Raw genomic sequence first — 21,934 nt, 5'->3', positions numbered from 1 at the left:
CAGCTTGAGGGGGAATGTTAATGGATATTTTGGTCATTTTAGCATTAATAATATGTACTAGTGTTATGTTAGCAAGTGTGAGTCAGTAACGGTACTATGGTATTGTAATGTACTTGACATATATTATAAATAGAGGGAGAAACCGATCATTGTGAGACTTGTCCTTGTGATTTGGTCTTTCATTTTACCCAATACTTCAACAACAATAATATTATTTGTTTCTGTTGTTTCCAACAAAAAATTAATGGCTGCCGTAAACCCTTAACTTCCAGAGAGCGAGAGCGAGAGAGAGAGAGAGAAAGGAAGCAAGAAAAAAGTGCATAAAATTTGAGAAGAATTACAGAATATTTAGGATAAGCATCAACAAAACCTAGAAACAATGATAATCAAGTTGGTATCATTAACCATCACTTTATTCATCTAAAGCTTTAAATGAAAACAGAAATAATAGGGAAAAGGCATTAACAAATCCTCATAGTATGATCCGGTAAGTTGGTGTCTGCTAGCTCTATAAACTCCAAAACAAGTGTTTTCCCTCCATTATCACAATAGTGAATATTAAAATGGTTGTAATAAACAAGGATGTTACATTTATTGAGCTTGCCAAGGGAAATAACAACACTGAAGGACATTTCTCTGATTTGTAAATGACTGTTCAGCCCGCTTAATGTTGATTAAACTACAAATATGGTGAACTGTATGGAAGAATTGCACTCATATGAAATCTGGTTTGACTAGTAATAAAACGAGGTGTGTTACTGTTGCTTTTTTGGATAGAAAAGGAACTTTAACTAAAAGCAAGAGAAAAGATAACAAAAAAATAGGAGGGAAAGAAGTTCTCCAAAAAAAGAAAATAGGAAAAAAAAAAAAAGCATGCCATCTTAATGAAGCACTCCAGTCTGTTTATTTTTTGAAAACAACACCCCCCAAAACAGCGAACTATAAGCTCAACGAGAAGCCAGTTAATGAATTCTGCTGAAAAACTCTTGTTTGAAAAAATTATAGCATTTCTTTCTAGCTAAATTCTCCACAACACAGCACAAACAGCACATCTCCACAACTTTTAGCATCCTCCCCTTTCCCAAAACAAGCAAAAGCAATAACATATTTTCTTACGGTTTTCAGCAAACCCACATTGCACCAAATACCCCAAAGAAAAGAGAATTCCACAAATTCCAAGCAAAAGAAACAGTGAATAAACAAGTGAAACATCATATGAGTTGATTCAACAAATAGGACGCATATCCACTGGTTTTAGAGGGCCACCACTCGAAAGCAGACTGAGCTTGACTCTATTAAAGGCCACCAAAAAATTTATCTCAGAAGGAACTTTGGCCTCCCAAACACCCCAACAGAGTGGAAAGATGACATCAATCTTACTAAGATGAGAAAAGAAAGATTTACAAGAATATTGCCCACAAGAGTCCAAAAACCAATTTCTACCATCACTCCTATTGGAGAACTGACAACCCTCCAGAAAAATGAATAAGACAGTTCCTCCACCTCTCAATAATTCAAATCCCTTCTAAAATGAAAGCCCCAAGACAAAGCATCCTCTCTACAGTAAGAAAAAAGGAAATCATGCCATCATCATGGGAAGAAAGGTGATACACCTGAGCAAAGGAAAAAGATAATGCTGCCCCTTCCAAGGATTTTCAGAAGAGCTTCTAAATGTCCCAGTTAGCGTTACACTCTTTATTTTGCAAGCCGATTTACTTCTTATTACTTTGTGCCAAAGAGACTAGTTATTATTACATCCATGGTTATTCAAATCGGGATCTGATCCAGATCGTGTACAGACTCGGGATCAGGTAGAATCGCAAGTAGAAATAAGTAGAAAATCACGATCCTAATTGGGATTTTACTAATTCTGCTTAGAGAACTAGAGTGCCCTTTTTTGTTCCTAGTCTTTAAATGAGTTTCAAGATGCATTTTTCTTGGCCCGACAGTTTTATGTTTCAGCTCTGTTGGTGCATTTGGCCCAAATCTGAATTTGTTCATTTGTTCTGAATACATTCAACAGCAGCAGCAGCAGCTTGCAGTGAGCTCTCATCTCTCTCGACGGCATGAAAAGAAAAAGGTCCAGCTTGCAAATAACTCTCAAAAGCAGCATTACTTTTATTTCTCAGTTCTTGTTAGATAAGATGGCATAGTCGTTCTATTTCAATGCCCTGCAATCTTTTGGGACCACTTCTTGCAGAGTTCTTTTTGTTCAATCAGCTAGGGGTTCTTGGGTTCTTCTCATCTTTGATCAGTTCCGCTCTTCTGAAGTTCAATCAACTTGTGAAGTCCCTGTTCCATGTTGCATTCTTGCAGAATCAGAGAGCTCTGGAATCAGACATTCATCAACCAGACAGCTAGCCTTTGAGTCTGACTTTCTCTGATTCTCTCCTAATTTCAACAAACAGCAGTCCAACTACTAACTTATGATTACTGATTCTCTTCTTGTCTTTCCTTCTTCTTCTTATGATCATAGACTCAGAATTCTGAATTTATATCTAGATGAATGATGACAGATATATTGTTGCTCTAATAGTGTAATTACAGTGGCACAGCAGAGAAGCTTACATTCCTAAAATATGTTTTTAACTTCTTATACTTAGTAACAAAAATTTTAGTTGTAAGAATTGTCCTAAAATTCCACATTCAATTTTTTATATTTCTTTTACATTGTAAGTATAATCTTACAATCCTCAATCCAATCCTAAGACTGGATCTCGTGGACCCCTCCAACAATCCTATGTAGGATTCCAATTCTGACAACCTTGGTTATGTAAGAGAATCTCAAAATATGTAAATTATAGACTGATTTAGTGTACGCCAGATCATGTTCTGAAAACTAGTGATATTCTGCAGCAAGTAGACACTGTGGTCTTTCCAGTGAAAGGTATTAAATCACCCCAGAGGGCATTTCCCCGTTGTGCAGTGGTTGGCAAAGCAAGAATTGACACCTGATTGGAATGTCCCTTTGCTATATTGAATTGGGAAAAGCATTAAGTTTTTAAATAAAAGCTGCACAACAATAATCATGATTAATTATATCATGTCAGACACACTGAGCTTCCTTGCATTGCCTTCCTGTGATTTAACTCTTATATCCTGCTTCTAAAAGGAGAATAACGATATGAAAGACCAAATGGTGAATATGAAATTGATAATCTACCTGTGACTGCAATCGCAACTTTTCCTTTTTCAACAAAGATATCTCTGTTTCTGTCTGTTAAAATGGAAGTTGGAGTTGAACAACTGTAAGACTTCATCGCATGATAAAAGAATGAAAAAAAAATTGGACCTTACTTACAATTTCCTTTGACCGCCGGAGATAACTAACAACATTTTGTAACCCAGAATCACCCAGTGAGTCAGAATCCGTGCTTTCAGATGATATTCCAGCAGCATTGCGTTCTTTCTCAGCCAATTTAATGTGCAACGCTTCAAGCCGGCTGTGCAATATTTTATTCTGGGGAGGATAGATATAAATTAAGATTGAAAGAAAAAGAATATATAAATACATGCTTATAAATGACACTTTACAAATTTATTTGAACAAATTCTGCTGACGAACAGCCAAATACATAGGCCCATGTATTACATACAAACCTAATACACATAATAGGGTCAGAAGTGAGAAGTGCTTTCCTTCAACAAAGCACTGCTAAAAGAATAGCTCAGGTAGGAATGAGCTGTACAGATCAGGAAAGGAGAATCTTTCTCACCCAACTGCATCTGCAGGATGATTTTCACCAGCCCAGATGAGCAGAGAAGGAAAAAAAAAATAAGAGCATCCTTGGGAGATGAGGCTTTCTGCTCTGCAAGGATAGAAGGGGGGTCGTCATAGTGTAAGCAGACTTTTATGCAGAGAGGCTGTTTCCGTAGACTTGAACCCATGACCAACCGATCCAAAAGGAGCAAGGAGAGAAGAAAGAAGGAAAAAAATATCACTGCTGTACTAACCAATTCCCACCCCTGCCTACTTATCTCTAGTGTCTTCCTCACCCAAAAAGTCAACTTTAGACTAGATAGTAAGAAAAAAAAAAACGTCCAGCATTATTTTCATGATATTATGGTAATAAATCTGAGAAACTGTACAAACAACAAACAGATCAGGGCTGCAATCAATTGGCAACATGTAAAGGTTCCCAATAGCAAATTTCATTCATGAAAATAAAAAAAAATTAAAATGACGACAGGAAAAAATTTTACTGTCATAGATTATTTTCACTTGTTCAAAAATGGCTATATTTTTTCTAAATTGGGAAACATTTGGAACACTTCTTCAATGACAGTTCTAAAAAATGCATTCTGTGTTTTTTCCTTTTCTTTCTAGATCTTTTATTATTTCTGTTTAATGAGCCAAGAATTCCAAGGATTTTCCTACGAGCATACCCCATGCATGTATATGAAGACAACAATGCATTTTGGCACACGGGACCCAAAATACCATGTATTCAGCCCTCTTCACAGGTAAAGCATGGTAGAATGCATACATTGTAAGATTTCATCAATAACAGTAAAAAAAATCAAAAATGCAATTTCCTTGTTCCCTCCATTAACATTTAAAATCACACAAGTCCACATTAGATAAAGAGCAAAGATAAAAAATGATAAAAAATATTCCAAGAGGCTGCAAAGGCATAAGCACATTATGCCCTGGAAAATGACCTGTTCATTAATTTCATTGTACTTCATCTCAGCTTCATTTTTCAATTTGTCTAGCACTGACTTCTCACTTTCCCACCTAGCTTTTAATTCACTCTGCACAAAAAGCCAAGATGTCATGCCATGATTTAATTCGTAATGCAAGAAAGACTGATAATACTGATTCACAAATGGCATGATGGGCACACAGAGAGTAGTTCAATTACATGATAACCATTCAAGTACTTACATTAATAATACAATGAATTTTGATAACCATTCAAGTACTTAAATTTCAACACAAAATTTAGGGGAGGTGATCAAATGTGTTCCTTCTAAAATCCAAAATCTGAGGCCCAAAACATTTGAATGAATGTATATATATACAGAGTAAATAGCTAAAGATTTAAAAATCAAGGCACCAAAGAAATGCCAATCCACAAGGTAAATGAAATTCATTTACATGACAAATCAACCAACCAATGATATTCCACACATCCACCTCACTAGTCCTAGAATACCAAAAACATGAGCACCATAGTCACCAATCTTTAAGCCCCATGAGAGAGGATTCCAGTCCCCCAAAAACAGCCCTATTCCTTTCCCTCCACAAAACCCAAAAAATTATTGTACGTGCAAGCATGCAAGTCCTAAAGATTAGGATATGCCACCAGCCAAGATTTATCAGGGAATTATGTCCCAAAGCTCTCCAAAACACTAGGCCCCATGAGAGAGAATTCCAGTCCCCCAAAAACAACCCTATTACTTTCCCTCCACAAAACCCAAAAAATTATTGTACATGCAAGCATGCAAGTCCTAAAGATTAGGATATGCCACCAGCCAAGATTTATCAGGGAATTATGTCCCAAAGCTGTCCAAAACACAACAGTGCAGAAGATTTTTCCCCCCCACGGGGGGGGGGGGGGGGGGGGGGGGGGGGGGGGGTTGGGGGTTGTTGGATTAAGTATTTGTAGTCATTTCCTTAACTAAGATTATATCTGCTAACCAAAATATTCCCCATCATTCAATGATAGTCATCTGACAGATTAGAAGGGTCCAAGATATTGCCAAGATTAGAGCCAACCATCAATCCATGTGCCATCCTTGCCCCATACATCTACATTCTTTTTTTCTTTTTTTCCTAGCATAGGAACTCAAGTTTGAATAACAAACAAACTTTCAATCCCAGGAATGCCTCTCACAAACAAATATTCACAGAAGGCCTAACCCACCATCACATGAAGTCTTTCCAACATTTTCAACTGGACTTTCATACCCCAACACCACACAGCTTCACACCCCCTCAGCACTGCACCCATTCCAATTCAACCCCATAATCCTCTCAAAAAATGCACCTTTTCCACCATCAAGTGTCAGAGCTACTTCCCAAGTAAGGATTTACTAAAAAGCATAAGAGATTTCATGCTCAAAGCCCCAGTTTTAAAGGCTACTGAACCATCTGCATATTAGACAAAATGCTACTTGAGATCTTACCTTATGTTAGCCAATAAATGTCTTTGTTAGATCTTGCAACCTCTTTGCCACAAAGCAAGGTACCCATCTCTAAACCCCTTTTGAAAGAAAATTCCCTTCAATTGAGCAAGACAAGGCGATCTTGGAGATTGAAGCAAATAAACACAACAAAAATGCCATGAAAAAACAGAAAGAAGCATCAAGAAAAACTAAAGCAAATGTGATTGGTCCTCCTCCAGCCAAGTTTTCCACTTCACAGTTTGTTGTATGATGAAAACAAAAGTTCATTCATAGAAAATAGGAGCACAGGCTCATATATGTTTAAAAACAGGATATCAATCACTTTTATAAACTATCTTAATACTTTCACAAAGTAAGGAGACGTTGAACAGAAAAAGGGTTACGGCCTTTTGAATTGCACCAATAGTTTGAACAAAACAGAAAGAGAACCCATATACAAAATTCTACCAAAAATTAGGAGTTGGACCCATCTCCAGCACATCACATCAAAACTAATAACACCGACATCCATATTTGGAAACTACTTTACATTTAATATTCCAATAAAATTATGTTAAGGTAATAAAAAAATCGAGATAAAAAATTACAAGAACACAAGATAAAGAATTAAGACAACAGCAACAACTAAGCCTTATACCCCAGCTATCTGTGGTTGGCGACATAAATATTGTTTCCTCCATTTAGCATGATTTTAAGACTATCACATTAAACAAATTAGGTTTTATTAATCAAGTGAGAAGAAGATCAGGAAGAGAAAACAACAGAAGAGAGACACTCTGTAAGTGCGTACGTGTGTAGCGGTGCAGTCAAGAGCTTTAATGGGCAGTCACTTGCACCTTAAGTTTCTACCCTTTATGCGTAATACTACCATTTGAAAGTATTTGTCATTCCTAAACATGATCAAAACACCAATTTAGTCTGAAAACCTGAGGAATAAATAATAATAACAAAAGAAGAGGATGGGTCTTGGATCAATGGTGTAAGGTTTCTCCTTTATGACTGGTTGGTCACAGGTTCAACTCCCAAGGAAATAGTCTCTCTGCATAAAAGCAGGGTTAAGGCTGCATACAATGTGACAACCCTCCCCCTTACTCTCGCAAACCGAGGAAGAGATTTCATTAATAGGAGAAGAATTTAAAAAGATGAGAATAAGACAGCTCGCATCAAAATTTGGGAACAAACAAGAAAGAACAAAAAAAATAAAAACAAAGAAAGAAGAGGAAAAATCAATTCAAAAGACTCCCCCAATCTCAATGAATATCCATAAAGCTAACTCCCCTATAACTCGCAAGCCCAACACACCACAAAGAGACCAAACAGTGAATTTTTTCCAAACCAGCTGTCAATTCATTTTTTTCCCCGAAAAGATCCATGCATTACGCTCCAATCACAATCCCCACAACACCACAAAAATACCACAATTCCATAATACAGTCCTACCCTTCCTTCTTCCAAAACCCCCAAATTAAGTAGCCACCCATTCCTCCATCAATGCCAGGCACACCCAATTTTCTCCCAAAACACCAAATAATGTATTGCAGTTCCTCAAAACAAAATCAGAGCGTAAAAAAAGATGAGGCACTGTTTCAGAATTCAAAAGGCAACACAAAGATAAGGAGATAGAGCCTTCAAAGGTCTCTTGATCTGCGATAAGTTATTGGGGATACTTCTGCCTTCCAAAGAAATGAATATAGGAAAAAAAAAATGGAATAGATCAAAAACTTTAAAAAATGATTTACAAGAATAAAGCCTTAAATGATCCAAAGAAAAAGACAGAAAATTCCTATCTCAACAAAGATCACAATTATTCAATAAATACAACATGGAAGATAATTCCACTAGCTCTTCATCATTAAGAGATCTTCTGAAATGAAAGTTCCCAGAGACCAAAAAGCTAACCGAATCAACCACAAAGAGGGAAATCACATTATTCTTCCCTAAGCCCAATTGGAAGAGATGAGGAAAAGATGTGCATAATACATCATTCCCCAACCATGAGTCTTTCCAAAAATGAAATCAAGAACCTCTCACCACAAATTTAGCATGAGGAGTGAATAACACTGGTATCCCAACCATTCGCACTCAACCAACACTTACTTCTAATAACTCTATGCCAAAGGGATTAATCTTGTACAGGAAAAATCCAAAACCATTTAGCTAAGAGAGTGGTCTTTTTAGACAGCAAATTTCAAAACCCAGCCTTCCCTCAATTTAGACATGCAAACCTCCTCCCAACTTACTAAATAATCCCTATGACCCCCCGACTCCAGACCACAAAAAATCTCTCATAATTCTCTCTACCTTATTCACAGTCCCCACTGAAATCTTAAAAATAGACGACTAAGACAACAAGATACTAGACAAACAATCTTGAGTAACAGTGATTCTAGCCCCTAGGGGGAACACCCCCCCCCCCCCCCCACCTCTTCTCTCTGGGGTTCTAGCCATTTGGTTGCTTAGCCACCCTTTCCATTACCAGATTCCAAAAATCCGCAGATCTAGGATTACCCCCCAAAGAAACCCCTAAATAAGTTGAAAGGCCAATCCAAAATATCACGATCCACATCAAAAGACCACTCACTAGCTCACTCAACAGGCACATTTATAACTGCTAAACCACTTTTCCCCATGTTAATTTTAAGCCCCAACACCCTCTTAAAAACTTGGAGAATTCCCAAATACTCTCTGATCATCTAAAATGGAAAATGTTGTCATCAGCAAACTGAAGATGACAAATCACTACCTTCTCTCCCCCACTGCCAACCCTTTCGCCAACCCCTGATCCACAACCCTATCAACCATCCCACTCAAAACATCATCTACTAGGACTAACAAAAAGGGCGAAAGTAGACCTGCTTGTCTAATACCTCTAGAAGCCCTAAACAATGACTTTAGGTTCCCCATTCACAACTATTGAGAACCACACATTAGACAAACAACCCTTTAACCACTGGCGCTAACACTTACCAAACCCCTTTCTCGCAAAGAATCTATCCAAGAAATTGTAACTAACTCTGTCATAGGCTTTCTCAAAATACAATTTAAAGATGAACCCCTCTTCATTTTTCAACGATTATCTTCCACCACCTCGTTAGCCACCCAATATTGCACCCAATATTTGTGAACACCCTAGAAAATGCACTTTGAGCAATAGATATAGTCTTATGAAGCAACGCACACAACCTATTAACTAGTACTTTAGTGATAATCTTATAAACACTAAAGACTAGACTAACAAGTCTGAAGTCCTCTACCTTATTGGATCTATATTTCTTAGGCACTAGAGTAATAAAAGTTGATTTAATACTCTCGCCCAAAATCTCATTCCCATAAAATTCAGGGCAAAGGATTTAAAATTTAAACAAATCATCCTTAATAACATCCCGACAGTCTTGAAAAAAAAAATCTAACTTAAAAAATCATCCAAATCTGGAGCTTTATCCATCTCCGTCCCAAAAATTACCTCCTAACGACCTCCTCATCAAATGATCTCTCAAACCATCACATATGATCTCTAGAAATGGGATCCTAGTCTAACCCGCCAACCATTGGTCTAAAAACATCTTCCTTAGAATATTGATTATCAAAGAAATTAGAAATCTCAAAGGCGATCCGACTAAGGTCATTGATAAATCTACTTCCCCCAACATTTAACTCCCAAACCATATACTTTCTCATCTTCCTATTTGCTAGACTATGGGAAAAAACCATAATTATAATCACCATCTCTAACTCATTTAATTTGGTCTTTTGTCTCCAACTTCTCATTAGAAAAATTCTTTTGCCTCCGCACTCTCTGAGAGATTAATCTCTGCTTAACTTTCCTTTATATCCAAAGAATCCAACTCATCTATGATGCTGAACTTTTAATTCTAACCTCTGCTCAACTTTCCTTTATATCCAAAGAATCCAACTCACCTAAGATGCTGGATTTTTTAATTCTACCATCACCAAACACCTCCTTGTTCCAAACTTTCAATTTCTCACAAGACATTTCAACTTCTTCATAAACTAACCTTCCCAACCCCTCTTTAGATCTCCTTCCCAAGAACTTCCCACTAGTGGCTTAAAAGTAGCATGATCCAGCCACATATTCTCAAACCTAAAAGGAGTAAGACCCCAAGACTCTACTTGACTCCAACAAAATAGAAAAATGATCAGAAGTAGGTCTTAGGAGAATAGTTTGGGAGAGGTTAGAGAACTTGGTGTCCCACTCACTACAGAATAAGAATCTATCAAGTCTCCTAGCCCCAATCCCCACCCCTAAAAAGGGGGAAAAAAAAATTGGACCAAGTAAATTTAGCACTCCCCAAAGCAAGATCTCTCAAACTAGAGTCCCAAATAAGCAGGTCAAATTGCAGCATACTAGCAGTTACTCCCCCCCCCCCCCCCCCCCCCCCCCCCCCCAAAAAAAAAAAAAAAAACTTCTTCTCCCCTAGAAACCTCACCACATTAAAGCCTCCACCCACTATCCACCTAGGAGAACAAAAACCAAAGACACACTAAATCTCATCCCAAAAATAATTCACAGGGTTGGTCTAGAAGGATTGTGCTTGGAGGATACCCACCATTGACCCTTCCCTTTCACTTCAACTAAAATAGAAGGGAAACCCCCACCCCCACCCTCACCAAATTATCCACCTTAGAAATAGAACGCAAATTCCACACAAATAGAATACCCCACAGAAGCACCCCAAGAAGGTAAAAAATTCCATTCCTTACAATGAGCACCCCAAATGCTTCTGACAATCCCCTTATCAATCATCTCCAATTTAGTTCCCTGAATCAAAACAATGACCAGGAATGCCTAGACAAAACCTCCCTAATCAAGCTCCTCTTCCTCGCAGCCCCCTAGACCTTGCACATTCCAAATAATAATCTTCATAAATTACTTCGTGCCTTGTTAAACACCCTAGAGAATTTATGAAAACTGGAGAATTCCCAACTATTGAAGCAAAAAAAGTTGGTCCTCGCCTTTTTCCATGTACCCGCATCCTCCCATGTTTTTTTGTAATTTCAAAAGTAATACCAAAAAAAAAAAGGGAAAAAAAATGTGGTTTTTTGGTTGAATTGTGTTGTTGGAGCTTGGCTTTTCTTTAAGAACTGTTGTCTTATTATATGGCTGCCATTTCCAATACTCATAAGTTGCTACTTGGAGTTCCATTGTTCCACCAATTTTTGAATTTCTTTTCTTAGTCCTTTTTAAGTTGAAGCTTAACACATTGCTCCACTAATGAACTCATACTTCTGATTTATATAGTACTAAGGAATCACAACAAAAACTTTGCGCCCTCGGATTGAATTTTTTGACCATCATATTAGTGCTAAGTTCACATGCATATGCATTACTTGGAATTTAACTATTTTAGTTGTTTCAGGTTTTGTTTTATTTTTCTGAATTTTCTTTGATTATTAGTTCTCAGTATTTTCAGTGATATAAAAAGGACCCATGAATAGAATAACAGTAAGTTAATAATAAAAGAATGTAATTTTAAATATGCAAAATTATTTAATATTTTGTGACAGAAAGAAAGCCATTCTCCATTGGTTTTAGAAGCAATCAGTCCTGCACAATAGTTTTAGCAATTATTTTAACCTATCTACAAGAAATGTGCTAAATATAATTTGAAATAACATTTTATATAACTCTAGTTAAACATAAATCTTCTTTTAAGAATTCTGTCTTAATTTTAAAAGATGGATATTATAGTCCACTAAATGATTTGCCCAATTTGTACGTTTATATAAAGTATGGATGAAAAGTGCAACATTCTCATCACTATGTCAATGAAGAAACAAATTATAACAAGGGAAAAATGGGAAGAAGAAAAACTGAGGAGCATTAGACACATCCCTAAAATAATGAAAAACAACACAAGCAAATTGTGCTGGAAATTAGAAAGCTGACAAGAAAGAAGGCGGGCATTTTGAATGAGCCAAGCTTAACATGCTAAAGCAGCTGAGAAGAACAAAAAATCAAAAAGGGGAATGGGGTTGTGCTAGGAAATTACTAGTAAGGAAATTACATTTTCACTTTTGAGTGCATCTGACAATTTGTGCAACTCAGATGCTTCCAACTGCAGTAAAGCCAAAGCCTGCGATGTTTTTGTTAACTCCTGAATTGTTTCCGACTGCAGGATAACCTGTGTAACATAGAAGACTTAAATCCTTTTTTTTTTTCCACAGGAAAAAACAACAATAACATTTGACTGCACATGCTATAGACCAGAAATATAACGCACATAAAGCATAAAAGCCATTAAAGTTATTCTAGGCTGTAATTCTCAAACTGTAACCCTCATCTGAAGTAGTAGAAAAAAATAATAATAATAATTGAGGCATGTCACTAAGTGTTCCAAACAGATAAGGATTCTCCACAAGAGCAATAATGACAACCAAAATGTTTCCAATCTGACATTTGAACACCACATGTCGATGCCTTTGGAGCAACACATAAAAAGCCAATCAGCTCAACCTGATGTGAATATCACCATATAGAAACAAATATGATCTATTTAGAAAATCAAAATTTATTAAATGTGCCACAATGATGGCCAAAACATCTAAATGGAATTTTTTGTTAACATTTTCTATAGCATCTGATCCTGCGGTGAAGATTTCAGAAAAATCAATTTGGTTTTACGAATAGGAGATCAACAATTGAAACTATTTATCTTTTAAGAAGTTTAATGAAAAAGTTTAGAGAAAAGAAGGACTTCCATATGGTTTTTATTGATCTCGAGAAAGCTTATGATAGTACCTAGGGAAGTGCTTTGGTGGGTATTAGAAAAGAAAGGAGTTTGCAATAGATATACGGAGGTCATTAAGGATTTGTATGACAGAGTAGTGACTAGCGTAAGGACCGTAGGAGGAGAGTATAGAGAGTTCCCAATCTCAATAGGTGTTCATCAAGGTTTTACTTTGAGTCCTTATTTTTTACTTTAGTAATTGATGAAATTAATTATAATATCCAAGATGAGATCCCTTGGTGTATGTTGTTTGCAGATTGATGACAGTAGGAGCGGAGTGGAACCTAAGCTAGAACTTTTGAGAACCACATTAGAGTCTAAAGGATTTAGAATAAATAGGAATAAGACTGAATATATAAAATGTAATTTCAACAATGTAAGGAGTAGCAGCAGAGAGAAGATTAAACTGGATAATCAAGAGATTAATAACACTGATACATTTAGATATCTTAGATCTATTATACAAGGTGAAAGGAAAATTGAAGATGTACTACATAGAATTAAGACAGGTTGGGTAAAGTGGAGGAGTGCATCAGGTGTGTTGTGTGATCATAGAATACCCTTAAAATTAGAAGGAAAGTTTTATAAGACGGCTATAAGGCCAACTATGCTTTATGGTTCAAAATGTTGGGCAACTAAGAAACAACATATACAAAGAATAGAAGTTGTTGAGACATGTATGCTAAGGTGGATGAGTGGTTTAACATTAAAAGATAAAGAAATGAACAAATAAGCAAAAATTTAAGCATAACACCAGCTGAAAACAAGATAAGGGAGGGGCAACTTAGATGGTTTGGGCATTTAAAACACAGGCCAGTAGAGCACCTGTGAGGAAGAGTGAGTTAGTTATGGTTTTTGGCATGAAAAGGGGTAGCAGTAGGCCTAAAATTACTTGGAATGAGGTAGTGAGGAAGGATTTAATAGCCCTTAATCTAATAAAGCAAAATGCTCTAGATCGGGTGAATTGGCGGAAAAGGATTCATGTAGCCAACCCCACCTAGTGGGACTTAGAGCTTGTTGTTGTTGTTGTTGCTGTTGTTGTTTATCTAATCCTGTGGTGAACTAGATAGAACATACAAATTACTATAGATAAGAAAATTGGGTGCCTAATATATAGCTTATGTTACAAACACATGATGCACAATCTGGGGGCAAGATTGTATTTAGGAGCCAGATTTCCTTCATTCCTAGGTCATATGACAGTGCAGCGGAACCTATAACTAAGTATGCACTCAGCGTCCAAGAACACTCATGATAAAATAGAACCTTGTTTTTTCCTTGATTTTTACCTGATTGGTACATATTCAGTACATAGAATGGCAACAGGTTTAATAGCATCGCATAATTGATGAGTGAATGCAATTTATGCAACAAAAAATGTGTTCCAAATGCTGATGGTTAAAGGACGAGAATGATAGGCCTCCCAATTATCTAATCATGACAATTACACAATTTATTTGGTCTGGCATAAGATATTAAGTTAGAAAATTAATGGATTTCATTGATCCAAACCAATAGGATATTTTAAAAACAAAAAACTTAAGAATTATAATCACCCTCCCTAAATTTAGTCATTTGCCTCCAATTCCTGACTTCCTTCATAATCACCTCTAACTCATTTTTCAACCCAACACACTTAGCACTTAGCAGCCTTCTTATCAGTATTATAACTACAATACCACCACTCTCATAACCCTTCAATGCTCATAATCAATCAATCCACAATTGACAACAGACTTTTAGAATTTTAACTCAATTTGATGTCCTTAATGAAGAGTTTGCCTTAGCCACCTCCCTTCGCCTGCAGCCAAAATCAGCCATTCTTTAATAAGCCAAAAACAAGCAACTTGGCTAAGCTGATAGCTGTGCCTATAACAACCAGGAAGGCCCTATTCAAACTAAACTGCCAAGTAAAAAAGTGCTTATCAAAAGAAAATACCCAGCCAAATATAAAATGATTTTTGAGGCTCAGAAATATGGAACCCCTTAATTTTCATGTGGTGCCTCTCGCATTAAAGATGGACTCAGCCACAGCCATTTAGATTGCTACAAGCAGTCACCACTGGCCTTAACACCCTGACCTCATCTTTCCACTTTCTTTGACTCCCTTTGCATCTTGCTGCACTTCCAATTCCATAAAGCCAAAGAGGAATGAAGATAGAATTAACCACCCTTTTTAAACTTAGACCAAAAAAATATCTCAATAATTGATGTAATCCCTTCAAATATTATGAGAATCTCCCAAAAGACTTGATCCCATCCAAATGATCCAAATCTTGATAAGTTGAAGACAAGCAATACCACAACCACCGGGCTGCTGAAGCTGACAGTAACATCCTACTACTCCCACCCCCATCCCAAATTCGCATACCGCACAGCAGAGGATTACCTTCGATTCTTGATGGATGGACTACCTCTCAACTTTTCACAAATGACCTAGAAAATGAGCCAGCAATGAAGATAAGCAAGAGAACAAACAAGAAACATGCTTCTATCTGCTTTAACAGACACATACATGCTACTAATATCCAAAAATGAGCTCCCCATGGTGTAGGCCTTTTTCTTGCAGATTACATTGTTTTGGTTGATGAAACAAGAGGTGGAGTTGGATCTAAGTTAGATCTATGGAGAGAAGCTTAAGAATCTGAAGGTTTTAAGTAAAGTAGAAACTAGATAGAATATATGAAATGTAATTTTACTCATAGTAGGAGGAATGTCGGAGGAAAGATTAATCTTGTTCATCAAGAAACTAATAGCACTAATAGATTTTCATATCTTGGATCTACTATGCAAACTAAAGCAGAAACTGAAGAAGATGTATATAGCACACAACACGCTTGAAGCTTTAGAAGTATATAGCAACATCTTGCACTTCAAACCGTGTTGTGTGCTAAAATTAGAAATCGCTATTAGAAAACGTATTGCTATATGGATCAAGATGTTGGGAAACTAAGAAACAACATATCCAAAAAGTAAAAGTTTTTAAATTAGAATGCTAAGGGGGATGAAGGGTATAACTCTGAAAAGGTAAATCAAGGAATGAATGCAGTAAGTTAGGCATAGCACCAGTTAAGATAAGAAAGGGAAAGGGCAGTTAAGATGACTGGGGCATGTGCAACATAGTCTAAATAACGCACTGAGTGAGCTAGCTTATGTTAAAGGTAGTGGGAGGGAGAGAGGTAGACCCAGTCACCCAGAATAACTCAGAATGAGATTGTGGGTAAGGATTTGACAACTATCCATAACTCATAAGATATTACTCATTTAGCCAATCACACCTAATGGAACTCAAGTCTTGTTATTTTGTTGTTGTTGTAATAATATACACAGGCACATCCTCACAAGTGCACTGGGCTAATACTATTTGCATTTCCTGACTTACTGTCAAATTTATTTGGGCATTAAAAGTGTATTTGCACGCCCTATCTCTCATTAATGTAAAGGATGGTTGGTTGAAATTCTTTTAATTACGCAAGCTGGAGACGCGGTAGCTGGAGCCAGGAGATGCAAGTTGTTGACGTGTCCGCAGCTATAATCCGCGGCCATTAATTGTAGATGAATGTAATTCCTTAATTTTTATTTATTGTGATTTACTCCAGCTATCTATAAATACAATAGTTGTTGAGAGGTAGATACAGAGAGGAAGAAGAGAGTGTAGAGGAGTGACGAAGAGAGAAGAGAGGCCTGAGAGATTTTATTTTTTCCCGGTGATTTAGTGGATTGTGGTGTGCTCCATGGTCGTAGGTCAACCTAGACCGAACCACGTAAATTTTTTGTGTCTCTCAATTTTCTGGTGCTTGTTTATTACTCACAGGGTCCTAACAAGTGGTATCAGAGCCGATGTTCGTAACTCTGGATGAGCGACATCGTAAAAAGTCGATACGTGAAGTTAATTCTCCTAACGTGCTAACAGTTGGAGGACCAAGTGTGTGACTGAGGCCAATAAGGATCATCTAAGCTGCGGATGGATCCGAATAGTGACAAGACGTGAGAGGTAGGATTGGTTCGGAGGCATGTGGAATGCAATCCGACGCACGTAAGGCACCAATGGTAAGGCTCACTTGAGCAACTGTTGGAGAATTGGGCTTACTCCCAGAAGGGAGACGATTTTTGTTCAAAGGGGAGCAGTTGGAACTCACAAGTGAGGGGGAGATTGTTGAGAATTCCACTTGTGAGCTTGTCCCACATTGGAAAATTAGAATGGATAATGGGTGCTTATATACATGGTTGGGTCCAAGACCCAATAGGCTTAAGCTTTTGGGTCAAATTGGTGTTCACCCATGTGAATCAAGCCCAACCATAGGCTGCTCCGGTCCCAACAAGTGGTATCAGAGCCTGGTTTAGAGCAGAAATACTAGATTGGAGATTTTCACCGAAAACAGAGCTCTATCTAGTGGCTCGAAATTGAATTTCGAGGTCACCATCACGTTCATCTCAATGAGACGAAGCCAAAAGTGCAAACTGGAGCTCAAACAGAGTCCATAAGGAACCACACGCGCCTCGCCGGAGTTGTCTATGTCCTCATGCGCCGGTGACCTGCCGGCCACGTGCTCCATGCATCTTCCTCACCCGGTCGCCTCGACCCGACCCAGTAACCCACTCTAGACAACCCGACCCGAATCTGTATCCGATTTTGTTCCAACCCGACCAGCCGTCCACATCAACGACATCTTGTCAGCGTTGAGTCAGCGCCTCGTCAGCTGCCGCGTCACCCCACCACATTAGCAGTGGGACCCATAGAATCTCGTCAGCAGTGGACCACATACCTTGCCACATCAACAAACGGCGTCAGTAATGGCGTCAAGTAACGGCATGTATATTCCGTTAAGTTTTGGGAATATTCCAATGACCAAATATGACCAGGTTTGACCAGATCTTTGACCGGGCTTTTCGAAGTCATTTTGAGTCTGTTTTTCGAACGACTTGAACCATTTATAAGGTTTTCGGCCATTATGGATCCAACCATGCTGTCCATTTGAGCTAATTCCATCTCTAGATCAGAAAATCGAGATGTCAAAAGAAAAGAGCTAAAAAATCGAGATGTTCAATGACAACAATTTTGATTTCTAGAAGATGCAGATTGAAGATTACTTGTTTGAGAAGGAGTAGCACTTACCATTGAAGGGTAAGCCAGCATCTATGAATGAGGACGAGTGGGAGCTGCTTGACTGTAAAGCTCTCGGAGCTATCAGAATGACGTTGTCAAAGTCTGTGGCATTTAATATCAAGCATATATCATCCACCAAGTCTTTGATGGATGCGCTTTCTAATATGTACGAGTAGTCGCCAAGTACATCTTATGAAAATGTTATTTACTATGTCCATGTCTACAAGTGAAAATGTTAGCAAACATTTGAATAATTTCAATGAGTTATCGGATCAACTCACTTTAGTCGGGATTACATTTGATAGTGAGATTCGTGCCTTACCGATTCTCAGTCAGTTGCCCGAAAGTTGGAATGGTGTTGTTACTGCAATCAGTAGCTCCGCAGGAAAATCAAAACTAGTATACGATGAGGTTGTCATCATGATTTTGACAAAATAAATCAGGATGCAGTCAAACCATGGTTCCACTTCGAGTTTAGCCTTGAACATGGAAAGTCGAGGCAGAGGAAACAGGCATGAACGATCAAACAACCGCGGTAGATCTAGGCCCAGGCGGTCTAAATCCAAAAATCTCAGAGGTTCTCAAGACACAGGTTCCTATGGCACAAAAATTATTGAGTGCTGGAACTGTGGAAAAACTGGTCATTACAAGAACCAGTGCAAAAGTATGAAGAAAGAATATGAGACGAAGGCGAAAACAGAAGCAAATGTTACTTCAGAAAATGATGATATGTTTATTTGCTTTTTGGAGAGCAAAAAGGAGTCTTGGGTGTTAGACTCTGGAGCTTCATTCTATGCCACTTGCAGTAGAAATTGCCTAGAGGAGTATACACCAGGTGATTTCGGTAAAGTATACCTTGGCAATGATCAACCTTGCGACATTGCCAGCAAGGGGACAATGAAGATCAAGATGAATGGGTCAATATGGAAGCTGAGAGAAGTCAAATATATTCCAGACCTAAGGAAGAACTTGATCTTAGTTGGTCAACTATCAGATGAAGGATATAACACAACTTTGGCAGCATAATGGGTACCATTTTGTTAATATAGGCTGCATATGGTTTTGTTGATACTTGATACTACTGCTCTACAATTTCAAATTTTATGCAAGGGTTGCAGCACCTTGATGCGCACAGTGCTTATTTGCACTTCTGCCAAACAATAAATAAATAAATAAAATCAACAAATAAACAAAAAAACAAGGACAAGAATTACCAACCTCAAATGCCAAAAGCTAAAAGAACAGAAACTAAATTACGAGAAAGAATGCAAATACTAACAACAACAAACAAAGCCTTAAGTCCCCAAGGTCTTAAATTTCAATTTTGATTAAAATTTCAAAGGTACAAAAGTACAGAGATTTTGATTTCAATTTCGATTTCTATTTGGCAAAAAACAACAAAAAGCATGGAATTCTTTCATGGAAGTTTAGAAATGGTTAATCGACAAAACATTGTTACTTTTAGGACTAATATATCTATGCTGTGTATGGAGTGCAACAGTTGTAAAATAATGTGTATTAAACCTATTCGGTTAATATGAATGAAATTCATAAATAATTAAATATTATTGGCTATACAAATAAATATAATTTAGACTTGAATGGTTAAATAAACATTTTTGCTTATATTTAAGTTTAATTTTTCACAAAACTTCAAATGGCCAGGTAATAATATTTTGTTTCAATGAAAAATGAGATATATTAAGAGAGAAATTTCACCACGCCAAGAAATCTTATATTTGAATTCCAAGAAAATTTCTTCTATGTTTAAAAATTTGACAAGTTTTGCGATCTTGCTAAATTTCGGATGAAGTGTCAAAATTTCAACAGAAACTTTGCAAGACAGAAATTGACTGCCATTCCAATTTCAAGGGTGATGGAAAGTGCAAATTTCGACAATTTCATCGAACTTTAAGACTTATGAGTCCCACTAAGTGGTTCCAAATATATCATTTTCCACCAAATTTACATGATCGAAAGAATGCAAATGCTAACAAAACAACAAATTTCTTTCTCCTCATTTTCATTTCGAACTTAGAGAGGACATACTTTACAACAACAACAACAAAAAAACCAAGCCCTAGTCCCACTAAGTGGAGTCGGCAATATGAATCCTTTTCCGCCAATTCATGCAATCATGGACCATTTCTTTTGATAGATTCAAGGATATTAAATCCTTACTCATTGTCTCCTCCCAATTTATTTTAAGTCTACCCCTACCCCTTCTACCGACCCCCACAGTAACTAAGTCACTCTTCCTCACAGGTGCACTATGTGGCCTACGTTGCAAGTGTCCATATCATCTGAGTTGTCCCTCCCTTATCTTATCTTCTATAGGAGTTACACCTAACTTACCACGAATATGTTCATTCCTTAATTTGTCTTTCAATGTTATACCACTCATTCATCTAAGCATTCTCATCTCGGCAACTTTTACTTTTTGGATATTATATTTCTTCGTCGCCCAACATTCCGATCCATATAGCATAGCTAATCTTATAGCTGTCCTATAAAACTTCACTTTCAATTTTAAGGGTATTCTATGATCACATAGCACACTTGAAGCACTTCTCCATTTTACCGAACCTGCTTTAACTTTATGCATTACATCATCTTCAATTTCTCCTTCAGCTTGCATAATAGATCCAAGGTATCGAAATCTACAAGTGCTATTTATTTCTTCATCATCAAGTTTAACTTTGTCTCCAAGATTCCTCCTATCATTACTAAAATTACATTTCATATATTCTGTTTTATTTCTACTTATCCTAAAGCCTTTACATTCCAAAACTTCTCTCCATAATTCTAACTCAACCTCTACTCCGTCCCTAGTTTCATCAATTAATACAATATCATCTACAAACAACATACACCATGGAACCTCCTTTTGAATACTCTTAGTCAATTGGTCCATCACTACAGCAAAAAGATAAGGACTCAAAACAGATCCTTGATATACACCTATAGTAATTGGAAATTCTCTAGTTTCTCCATCTATAGTCCTTACACTAGTCATTACTCCATCATACACATCCTTAATAACATCGGTATACCTACAACATACACCTTTTTTTTCTAAAATCCACCATAAAACTTCCCTAGGTATCCTATCATATGCTTTCTCAAGGTCAATAAATATCATATGCAAGTCCCTCTTCTTTTCCCTAAACTTTTTCATCAATCTTCTTAAAAGATAAATAGCTTCTGTGCTAGATCTCCCAAGTACAAAACCAAATTGATTTTATGAGATCTTCGTTTGTAAACTTAATCTTTGTTCAACTACCATTTCCCTTAGTTTCATCGTATGACTCATAAGTTTAATTCCACGATAGTTATTACAATTTGAATATCTCCTTTATTTTTGTATATAGGTATTAAAGTGCTTTTCCTCCATTCATCTGGCATTTTCTTAATTTTTACAACTGTATTAAATAAATTAATTAACCATATAATTCTGTTATCACCAAAGCATTTCCAAACTTCAATTGGGATGTTATCTGGTCCAATAGCTTTCCCATTTTTCATTTTTTTTAGTGCAAACTTAACTTCGTTAACTCTAATTTTGCGAATAAATCTTATACTTTTAGCCTTTTCCTCATTTGACAATTCTAAGTTTAAGCCTTCTATTTGATTTTCGTTAAACAACAGAGAGGACATACTCTTTATAACTAATATGGCTCAGCCTCATACCATATTTCTAAACTTCAAATCAAACAATGTACAACTGACAATAGACACCTAGGATGAAGAACTATAATTATGACAAACAAAAAGAATATTAAAAGCATTATAGAAGTATACAGACACAGGCCAAGAACTAATTGCAACCTGTCTTTCATAATTGGCTTGAGCAGTGCGCCACCGTTGATGCTCCTGCTCCAAATCTTCTTTTAGAACAGAAATTTGAACTTCCATTGCAATGATTTGAGATCTGAGTAACAAAAGA

At 37.0% G+C, this 21,934-nt stretch overlaps 1 protein-coding gene across 1 annotated transcript in view; it reads right to left on the bottom strand.

Annotated features, from left to right (window-relative positions):
- The window catches only part of LOC131151057 (nuclear-pore anchor), a 138,611-nt gene that overhangs the window by 28,981 nt on the left and 87,696 nt on the right, over nucleotides 1-21,934 (bottom strand). Inside the window, exons 32-36 of the mRNA XM_058102233.1 lie at nucleotides 21,817-21,919; nucleotides 12,159-12,275; nucleotides 4,663-4,755; nucleotides 3,302-3,460; nucleotides 3,164-3,217 (exon numbers count right to left, since the gene is read on the bottom strand). Of these exons, the coding sequence (XP_057958216.1) occupies nucleotides 3,164-3,217; nucleotides 3,302-3,460; nucleotides 4,663-4,755; nucleotides 12,159-12,275; nucleotides 21,817-21,919 (526 nt within the window). The remainder of the gene's footprint in view (nucleotides 1-3,163; nucleotides 3,218-3,301; nucleotides 3,461-4,662; nucleotides 4,756-12,158; nucleotides 12,276-21,816; nucleotides 21,920-21,934) is intronic.

Source organism: Malania oleifera, chromosome 3 (assembly GCF_029873635.1).
Source record: "Malania oleifera isolate guangnan ecotype guangnan chromosome 3, ASM2987363v1, whole genome shotgun sequence".
Lineage (NCBI taxonomy): Eukaryota > Viridiplantae > Streptophyta > Magnoliopsida > Santalales > Ximeniaceae > Malania > Malania oleifera.
Note: the sequence above shows the minus strand (reverse complement) of the source record. Positions and strands in the feature narration are given on the sequence as shown.